Source organism: Sinocyclocheilus anshuiensis, unplaced genomic scaffold (genome assembly GCF_001515605.1).
Source record: "Sinocyclocheilus anshuiensis isolate Anshui unplaced genomic scaffold, SAMN03320099.WGS_v1.1 scaffold1049, whole genome shotgun sequence".
NCBI lineage: Eukaryota > Metazoa > Chordata > Actinopteri > Cypriniformes > Cyprinidae > Sinocyclocheilus > Sinocyclocheilus anshuiensis.
The window spans coordinates 687,509-698,426 of record NW_015557197.1 but is presented as its reverse complement, the minus strand read 5'-3'; the positions used below and the strand labels follow the sequence as shown (position 1 = coordinate 698,426).

The 10,918-nt window shown below is 34.4% G+C and overlaps 1 protein-coding gene across 1 annotated transcript in view; it reads right to left on the bottom strand.

The window, feature by feature from the left end:
- LOC107678861 (protein unc-93 homolog A) overlaps positions 1–8,501 on the bottom strand; it is an 11,479-nt gene extending 2,978 nt beyond the window's left edge. Inside the window, exons 1-5 of the mRNA XM_016474286.1 lie at positions 8,403–8,501; positions 7,567–7,748; positions 6,759–6,988; positions 6,542–6,661; positions 5,984–6,201 (exon numbers count right to left, since the gene is read on the bottom strand). Coding sequence (XP_016329772.1) covers positions 5,984–6,201; positions 6,542–6,661; positions 6,759–6,988; positions 7,567–7,748; positions 8,403–8,501 — 849 coding nt within the window. The remainder of the gene's footprint in view (positions 1–5,983; positions 6,202–6,541; positions 6,662–6,758; positions 6,989–7,566; positions 7,749–8,402) is intronic.
- Between the last annotated feature and the right edge of the window lie 2,417 nt (positions 8,502–10,918).

The following is a 10,918-nucleotide window of genomic DNA, read 5'->3' as shown; positions in this document are numbered from 1 at the left end:
CAGCGATATCTTCAAAAGACTTTTGAATTTTGGCGCACTTTTTTTCTCTATATAATGTTGATATAGTAACTAGCAAATGCTGTAAATTTGGTTATGCTACACTGTAAAAAAATGATCGTGATTTTAATGGTAAAAGACTGTAGAAATACCACAGCAAAAACCTGTTAAATGAAGTTTGACTAGAAACAAGACAAAAATACTAAGTAAGATAAGCCATTTTTTGCAGTGAACTGACTTCCAGTCACAGCCTTAGATGAAATCAACTGAGATAAAACACAATAAATATCTCAAGATCTCATTAGAGGATGATTAAACAACTACCCAAACAGCATTGCAGCTTCACTCATTACTAACCAGTTTGACTTTATTTCTGTCATATATCTACAAAAATTATTTGAGAATTAACAAAGGTTTATATTACATTGAAAATGTTTTGTTTGGCCTCACCATTTTGGCAATCAGTGGTTGCTTTAGTTGGGCTCTTGACCCTTGACTCTTTAATGTTAGTTTGTGTGTATGTAAAGCATATTTGTTATGACAAGAAGAGCAGAGAGAAATTGTAATGAAGTGTTTTGGTAACTATTAATGATGAGAACTCGTCTCATGATCTGATTCACTGGGTTGATTAACTTTTTTTTGTTTATGGTGCTAATATGGCTCTATAAGATATGTTGACAAACTATTAAGAAATTTAAAAACATTTTATGCACAAAACCTTTAGAGCTACAGCACCGTTTAGACACACAGACATAGTTCAAAGCTTGTATTTGTGTATATTGTGCTTAGGAATGTTTCACAATGATTGCGGTAGTATCAGTGGTGCAACTCAAGAGTATTAGTTATATGTGACACACTTAATAAGAGATTAAACGTTAGGTGAGATCAGTGAATCAGACTAGTACCCCTGGGTTAGTCCATATTTGACCCAACGTTGGGTTGAAACAACCCAGCATTTTTTAGAGTGTGTGTGTGTGAAGCACATTTGTTATGACAAGAAGAGCCGAGAGAAATTGTAATGAAGTGGTTTTGATAACTATTAATAATGATGAAATAGTCGTCTCATGATCTGATTCACTGATCTCAATTAGTGTCTAATTATATAGATCGAATATTTTTTTTTGTTTATGGTATTACTATGACTCTACAAGATATGTTGACAAACTATTGTGAAGAAATTTAAAAGCATTTTATGCACAAAACCTTTAGAGCTACAGCACCGTTTAGACACACAGACATCAAGAATCAGCACATGAATCTCAACAATGGTGACTATTATTAATAATAAAAAAAATAATAATGCCGCAATGCATGCTGGGTGCCAGTACAAAACTCCCAGCATGCATTGCAGCATGAAAAAATTTTTTGGATTGTCACCAATCTTGAGATTCATAGGCTGACTCTTGATGCCTGTGTGTGTTTAAGTTCTGCCATAGCTCAAAGCTTTTATTTGTGCATATTGTGCTTAGGAATGTTTCACAATGATTGCGGTAGTATCAGTGGTGCAACTCAAGAGTATTAGTTATATATTACACACTTAATTAGAGATTAAACATTAGGCGAGATCAGTGAATCAGACTAGTTCATGATTGTCTTGACATCACAAACACCAGTTTTATCTGATTATAGATTTTTTTGGCTTTTTTTGTTATAAAAACTGTGTTAAATAAACACAGCTAATTTAAACAACCAAAGAAAAACTATTTTTAAAAAGTCAAGGTTCAAGAGCCCAACTAAAGCAAACACCGATCGCCATTATGGTGACTTCAAATGAAAGTACAACACCTAAAATCTCAATAAGAGCTTTTGTACACATACGACAGAAATAAAGTCACACTGGTTAGTAATATGTGAAGCTGGTGATGCTGTTTGTGGAGCTGTTTAATCCTCCTCTGCTGAGATCTTGATCAATTTAATGTTTTATTTTCAGTAGATTTCATCTTTGGCTTTGGCTGTAAGTTGTGTTTCTCTGCTCTTGTTTGTCTTTCCTTCAGTGATTCTGCTTGTTAACAGGTGTTCATCACTAATGCTCAATCCTCACTTAATTATCTCATTAACTTCGTCACTGCTTCAGTGTCACTTCAACACTCTGTAGTGTGGACACATAGAAGTGCTCTTTAAAACTCAGGATTTTGCTGTGGGATTAAAGGGGTTAAATGTGTGAGATGAAGAAAAAGTATGTGAAATTTATTTTTAACAGAAATATACTGTTAATTTAATTTACGAATGCAAACTGTAAAAAAAAACAGTAGATTACTGGCAACCACAGCTGCCGGTATTTCACCGTAAAATCAAGAAAAAAAACAGCAAAATACTGTAAAACCTAACAGTCAACTTCCTGTTGTGTTTTGTGGGTTACCATTGTGCTGGAGAGTAGAGCCTGTGTTTAAGTCAAGGACGGACAAAGAAAGACTAATGTTATGCTGCTTGTTGCTTTATTTAAAGGCAGTAACTGTGTAGTTACTGATGCAGTGTGAATCGCTCCAATAATTTCAATCACACATGAATGTGTGCTGCTGTTATTTGCAAGAGATTTGAGTTGAGTTGATGCTTTTAATTACTTTGCATAAGTCAGTAGATTTTTCTTCATGGACTTAAACAAAATAGTTCTTAAGACCAATATGCTTGTGTTACTTAAACATTATAAATATTAGTTTATAAACAAATGCCAATTGGCCAAATTAAGTGCAGTCGGTTTCTGCAAATAAAATAAGTTAACTCAAAGGTTTGCATATTAACATTGTATCAGTTTATGAAATACAGTTCTTCACTGTAAATTTAAACAGTTCTGTAAAACCTAAAATGATGCTACCGTATTTTTCACGGTAAAGTTCTGGCAACCATAGCTGCCGGTATTTTACCATAAATTTAACGGATTTTTTTACAGTGTATAGATATAAAACAGTTCAAGCATATCACAAGGTTTAAATGTTTAAATGTTTAACCTATAAAAATGTGCGCTATTAGATGCATATCTAATCATTTGTGTGGAGAGCTAAAGTGCGCTTTACAGGACATGGAGGCCCAGGCGCGATCACTTGCATTGGAAACAACTTAAAATATACCATCATTTTTGTTCATAAAGGTAAGAGGAATATATCACTCGGGACTGTAAAGGGTCTACTTTTATTTGTGTGCACTCACAATATCAACAAAACGTTGTGCTTTTTTAAAATAAAGATGCGCTTTCTGCAATTTCGGCCAGGAGCGCCTCACAATTCTTTCTAAAGGCGCGTTCAATGAGGAGATGGCGAGTCAGGATCGTCATCTTCATCTTTGCGGCATTCTTTAGCCTATTGTGTGCGTTTTTTGCTGTCATGTGCAAGGATATGTTTGCAGATTCTACACTGATTGACTCACTGTTTGCTGTGGTAATCAAATCAAAACTCTTCCAAAATGCAGCTTTTCCCGAAGCATTGGGAACTTTTAGTAACTCCCCACTTCTCCCTGATGCTCTGGGACCCGACGGGCTTGCAGACCTCTGTTAACAACTGCATTCTACACACGAACTATTTGAGTAAAAAAAAAAAAAAAAAAAAAAACATACATAATTCATTAGGCATGATTCTTGTTTAAAAACAATAACATAACTGCCCTTAAAATTCTCATGTTACATATGTAAACTTTTATATGTAAACTACTTTTCCATGTACTCCTCAAACTGAACTTCGGAAGCATGGTGCTGATGCAAGAATTTAATATTAGCATATTACTAAACTAACAACTTACTCTAATAAGCATAAAAATACACAGGCACACAAATATAGGAAAATGAGCCTCTCTGAAATGAATCACATTTTACTGCTACTTTTCAGTATTTAATTATTTATATTTCTAATCAACATTTCTCTCACATTGCGTGCCATGTTTATTTTATTTCTTTTACTGAGCTTGTTGCAATGCATTCTGAAATGTTTCATATTCATGCTGACTACCTTCTGGAACATCAGGAGTGTGCCTACAGAGGCAGCTCACCAGTTTATAAAGCAATCTTATGAGTTTTGGAAAACACATATATCATCATCTAAATTCGATCGCTCCAAAGCAGGAATATTGAAGATGCCAGACAGTCAGGTGTTGCTTTATTTAAAGGCAGTAACTGTGTAGTTACTGATGCAGTGTGAATCTTCGATAATTTCAATCACACATGTATGTGTGCTGCTGTTATCTGCAAGTGATTTGAGTTGAATTGATGCTTTTAATGACTTTGCATAAATAAGTAGGTTTTTCTTCATGGACTTAAGCAAAATAGTTCTCAATATCAATATGCTTGCATTACTTAAACATTATAAGTATTAGTTTATAAACAAATGCCAATTGGCCAAATTAAGTGCAGTCGGTTTCTGCAAATAAAATGAGTTAACTCAAAGGTTTGCATATTAACATTGTATCCATTAATGAAATACGGTTTTTCACTGTAAATTTAAACAGTTCTGTAAAACCTAAAATGATGCTACCGTATTTTTCACGGTAAAGTTCTGGCAACCATAGCTGCCGGTATTTTACCATAAATTAAACGGATTTTTTTTACAGTGTAGCATGTGTGGAAATACTTAAACCACGTGTGTTATAACTTACCCCGCATTACTTTGTGCCCCGCGCTCCCCTATTTGTAGTAAAACTGTGGTTATAGGCTACAATTGGTAATAAAAACGCCCCCAAAAAAATGATTAGCCTACTATACTTTTATTATAGTAGTACCATTGCTAATTTTCATAAGGGATTGTGTATAATAATATGAAATAAATGTTTTAATAGATTATGACATCACAAAATATCAGGGAGTGAGATTTATTTGATTGCGATGCGAAGGAGGGTTACTGTAAGCCCCATATAACCAGCCCCGCGCTCCCCTATTTGTAGTAAAACTGTGGTTATAGGCTACAATTGGTAATAAAAACGCCCCCAAAAAAATGATTAGCCTACTATACTTTTATTATAGTAGTACCATTGCTAATTTTCATAAGGGATTGTGCTCTGCGCATTAACTCGAATGGTTTGTTTTCCCCCATGGCATAAACGGTTATGACGTTTTTGTGGGCGTTCCCAGCAATGCCGAACAAGTCATTTGCTATATCCAGCAAAGTAAACCAAAAGACTGAAGGGTGATTCTCAAAAATCTATATTTTCTTGCAAGATTTTTTCAAGATAAATTTAGATGTTTCCAAAAAAGGACACTTAGAAACTCCAAAAGGACACCAAAGAACCAAATGATATAAGGAGCCCATATAAGCACATACGAAAGAAAAAAAAATCAGAATTTTATAGTAGCCTATGTGTAAGGACTCGCGCTTGTCAGAGACAGTCACAGAATATGACAGACAAACACACTGGAATGAATAATTCACTTAAAACGCAACGTGAGTCTCTGTTCTCTCTGCAATCTCTGATGTAATCAGCCTGGTATTAGCGCTGTTTTTGACGGACTGTTTGAATGCATTCGCTTACTGGATCATTGGACTGAAAACTTTCCCTGAGTTTAGCAGCTTAAAATGATCTGATCGCAAGCAGAGAAGCAAAATTGGGTTAAAGGGTTAGAATATAAGTTGTGCTTCAGTAATTTTGCGTTAATTGCGTTAAATAATTTTAACGCGTTAAGGATTGTAAAATTAATTGCATGCGTTAACGCGTTAACGATGACAGCCCTACATTTAATATTTGACAACTGTTTAACACTAAAATGTTAAACTAACGACAGTAATACACAGTGATGCAAACTACTCGACGTTCTTTCTCAAATATGGTATCATTTACATGATTCATGTAATTCCTAACTGAATTTGATGAGACAAGAAACGTGTTGTGGTTTCGACACACAGTATGAGGCATACAAGTGTGCATACTTTAAAATATCATTTGCAAATAGTTCAAAATGATTGCTTGTCAACTAGAATTTCCTTCACTGTTCTATTTCTTTATGGTTCATTAAAAATAGTAATAAATAAATAATAAAAGTCCCCAAAATGTTCGAGACGTGATGGTGTACCTTTGTGTATTCGCCAGAAAGGAAACTTTGCTCAAACCCACTGTACATGGTCAGTGGGATGAGAAGCAACAATCTAGGATCTCTCAAGAGCTTGAAGGTAGCCAGAAAGGTGCTGCAAAACGATTGGTTGCCCTTGGTCTTACGAAATTCTCTGGCCAGATCTCGGTCGATGTTGTCCAGGAACACCGCCACAAAAATGATGGCCAGAACTCCCACACCTGCAGGGACCAGGAACCACTAGGTTAGACAGTCTTAATGGAAATGAATGAAAACTAGATTTGTATATTTTCTGAAAGAAATGTAAATGGTGCTTGTCCATTGCTAAGCGCTTGCTAGGCTGTTCTTGGTGGATGACTTATGTACTGAAGTTAAATAATTAGGGTTTTTTCAGATCTCTAATTTTAAACACCACTAATAACTGTATTTTTATGTTTACTTTAATAGAAGAGGAGTAATCTGACATTCAAAGCTAGATATTTTAGTGGATTGTATGAATGAAGTTATTCAACAGTTCACTAAACTAGTTTTTGGACACAAATATGAATGATTGTTACCCACCAATGTAGCAACCTAGTAGTGTGTTCACTAGGTGTCTTGCTGGAAGGGTTGAGTTTGCGACTGTGAAATTTTCAACGCATGATGTGGCACCACAGAACTGCAGGTTCTCCTCAGGGACTTCTAGAAATGAATAAACGCTCAGTGTATTTACAGTCACCAAAAAAATAAATGAATCAAAATAATAAAGACACTGACAAAGTATTTAATCCAACTGTACCTATGCTAGTATCCTGGCCAAATATCAGAGATGACATGAGGTTTCCCCATACCGCTGATGACTGAAAAATGAAGAAAAAGATGCCAAAATATTGGTTGATGAGATCCTGGCCTTTCTTGTTGATTTTCTGGCTTCGTCTGTTTCCACTTATTGTGAGATAGGTGCATTTTGCAGACCACAGCGGTGAACCTCCCATACCCAGAATGGCAGAGGTGGTCATCAGACTTGGCCTGCAGACAAAAATGATTTCAGAGAGGTGCTTTCTAACTTAACTGAAGTTCTAACACAACCTTCAGCTCTTAAATGTTGAAATGAAGTGTTTGGGATCAGTAAGTAGCAACACAGTGCTGTTTCCAGTATTGATAATAATAAGAAATGTTTCTTGAGCAGGAAATGGGCATATTAGAATGATTTCTGAAGGATCATCTGACACTGAAGACTGGAGAAATTATGCTGAAAAATTAAGCTTTGCATTACAGTAATAAATTACATTTTATTTAAACTGAAATCAGTTATTTTTGATCAAATAAGTGCAGCTTTGGTGAGAGAAAGACTTCTTTGAAATATATTAAAAATCTTACTGATCCTAAACTTTTGAACAGTATAAAAATATTAAATATATAACAATACAAATATATCTTGTATTTAACACATAATAGTCCTTTCATGCCTATAGTATTTGAAACTGTCTCACACTTGCACAAAGAATAATGCCATTTTGAACTTATACTGTAGATAAATATGCTTACATTGTTGTTTATATTGTTCAAGAAATCAGTAAGTACAAACGGCAGAGAAATGCACGCACCAGCCCGGCGCAAGGTTTCCAAAGGAATATGCCACATAACAGCCCATTGAAAGGACGATGGTCCATTTACAGCCCAGATTTTTGATCATTATCGGAGGCAGAAACATTGAGGACAAAATAATGGCTCCATAAATGACACTGAGCGAAATAACGCCCATTCCATTCTCGGCATTGAGGCTGCTCTGTAACGTACAAACATGCCTCTGTCAGTATAAATACACCCACAAATCAATACCGTCATTTACGTAACTAATCAGTGTAAGAGTGTTTCTTCATTAAGGTAACTGTTCTGTAGGAAGATTTGAAATCCCCCCACCTACAATCCCTGCCGGTACGAGACTCGAACCCGCAACCTTTGGGTTACGAGTCCGACTCTCTAACCATTAGGCCACGACTTCCCACAAAAATGCTTTACATCAATCATTATGGTTTTAAAGGACAGCTTTTAATAGCTTTTTTTTTTTTTTTTACTTGATTCACTATTTTAATCTTGTCTCCCATCTAACTTTTTAAACTTTTATTTATGTTAAATTAATTATCTGCTTTGCACCTTTTCTGAGCAACTACAAAGAATCATGTTGTAAGTACATTTGTGTAGATATTTATCTGTACAGTATGTACATTTATTTATTTTTGCTTTAACCAACAACGCTGTCATTTACCATCATGCTAAACAATTTAGAGTTCTGCAAGAATTTGAATAGAGATGCGTTATCAATAAAAAGATGTTTACATCATTATGTCACTGAAATTACATTATCAAACTTTGTCCAAACTGACAAACAAATGAGGAACACAAGTAACGCATTCTGTTATCTCTGATTTCTATTTGTTACCTGTAAACTCTGCAGCCCCCCATATGCTGTGAATAAGAGCAGAAATCCAAATGAAACCACAAGGACATTTTTGGTGGTTCGGCTCGTAAATTTTTTCATACTGAAATCCTGTGAATGCTTCAAAAGAGAGGAATTCCTTCAGTGAGTGTCCTGTTAAAACGAAACAGACTTTAGATTGACTTGGAAGTCGCACTGAGCTAATATAGGAAGGCTGAACATGCTCTAGGACAAAGTTCAGTGTAATGCAGTCATAAAAGCATCCAGTTTTTGGATGACTAAAGCTGGGTCAATGAAAGACAAACTGCTGGTCTCTTATCAATTACTGAAGTGTTTTCAACACAAGTTTTCCTATGCTTTTTCCCATGACACAGAAACACATGTTGTTGTTCTCATAACACTGAACTCAAAACATCGACCTGAGTTTTAAAAAAATATACTGTATATATAAAACAAGTCTAGTATTTGTCACTCATAGTGGTGCTAATAGTCTTTAATGTAGTTGTCAAGTGGAATGTTTTTATGATGTCAGTATGTTGATTGTTTTACTGTGCCATTTTTCACGTGTATTCTGACATGTGTAAATGTAGTCACGTCAGCCAAGACGTGCTGCCCATTTCAACATTTATATTTAAATGACAGATTTTATTGCACAATTTGTCTTGAAACTGCAAACACAAAGAGACTGCTGACTGGTTGTCTTGTTTACTGCACTTTTGATCGTCCTTGGTGACTGGTGAGCATAAAAGAGACTTCTTTTTTTTTTTAAACATTCAAAAATCTTACCAACCCCAAACTTTTGAATGAAATTATTTTAAACACATTTTATGGTAGCTTCCATAACACTTCCATTATAATAGCAAATCAACCTAAAGTTTATTTTGTGGTAGCTTCCATAACACTTCCATAATAATATATAATAAGTATAGGTAACACTTTATTTTAAGGTGTCCTTGTGACAAATATTACATGTACTTACTATTATAATAACATTTAATTATGCATAATTACATGCAAGTAACCCTAAGCCAAACCCTAATTCTAACCATATAGTAAGTACATGTAGTTAATTAATATTACTCAATACTTAAATGTATAATTACACTGTAACAAGGACACCTTAAAATAAGGTGTAACTCAAGTATGTTTATAAGTATATATATAAATGTCAAATAAAATATTTTTTATCAAATAACTCTAGAAATCTCTATTCTAATTCTATTCTAAAAACACTTGACCCTCTAACACTAGAATTCTCTATTCTTTTTCTATTCTATCTACTTGTTTTCTTTTTATTCATTATATAAAAAAAACTCTTGCTAGGTATACTGCTTTAGGCTAACCAAGACTTGTTACAGCACTTACATATTATTGCTCTTTTGTTGGTTTTGATTGCTTCTGTTGTCCTCATTTGTAAGTCACTTTGGATAAAACGTCTGCTAAATTCTGCATTCTAAATTCTGTATATAAAAACATAAGAGACTTCTTTCAAAATCATCTTTACAAACCCCAAACTTCTGAACAGTATAAATATAAGCTTCCATAACCCTGTCATGTGCTGCACATTTCCCAGTAATATATTTAAATGACAAATTTTACTTCATAGTTTGTCCTCTCTGAATCTGCAAACAAAAAGAGACGGCTGTCTTGTCAAAATTGAATGGTTTTTCTTATTTACAATATACTCAAGAGAAGAATAGAGCTGTGTGTCATCAGCATAGCAATGGTAGGAGAAGCCAATTATAATAACATCTTGTAAAGTGAAAAACAATACAAATATTTATTAAACAGCAATGCAATAAATTCTACCAGAGCTTCAAAAATTCAGTTTATGTTTCCTTTCCACATTAAAATGTATTAATAAAACTGAAAAGTAATGCACAAGAATATGAAATTTCCAATGACGATAAGGGTTATTTACCATGACCTAAATAGTAATAAAAAATAGTGTAAGACTGATATTTTATCAGGAATATAGGCTATGCCTGATATAATAATCACCCTATATCTTTATCTGAATTTTTAATAATCTTTGCACAAGTAGAATTTGCCCAAGCAGAGTTGGTTAATCAAACATCATCAAAGCATTATGAAGCTACTGTCAGGATCCTGTCCTGATCCTTTAGTTCTTTTGAAGTTTATTAGGTTTTCTTTGCTTTTGCTATTTTGCTCTAGTCTAGTTCCTGTCTTTATTTTTGCTCTAGTTTTCTTAAGCCTCTAGTTTGGTTTATTTCTTTATTTTGATTTTGTGTTTGCCCAGTTTTTATTCCAGTTATCGATTCCTAAAATTTGCCTTTTGGTTAATTCTTTAGTTTTATTTGCTCTCTGCAGTTTGAATTGGTTTTTCTTTGTTCTTTTCTTTCTAGTCATAGTGTGCAGTCAGTGTCTTATTTTGCTGCTTGTTGTTCTCTCTTGTGGTCTTGTCTTGTGTGTCGTGTTATGTCTTGTGTTTGTTCCTGTTCTGTGTCTTGATTCCCCCCTGGCTGCTGTTCTCAAGACCTGGCTATCTGACTGGACTG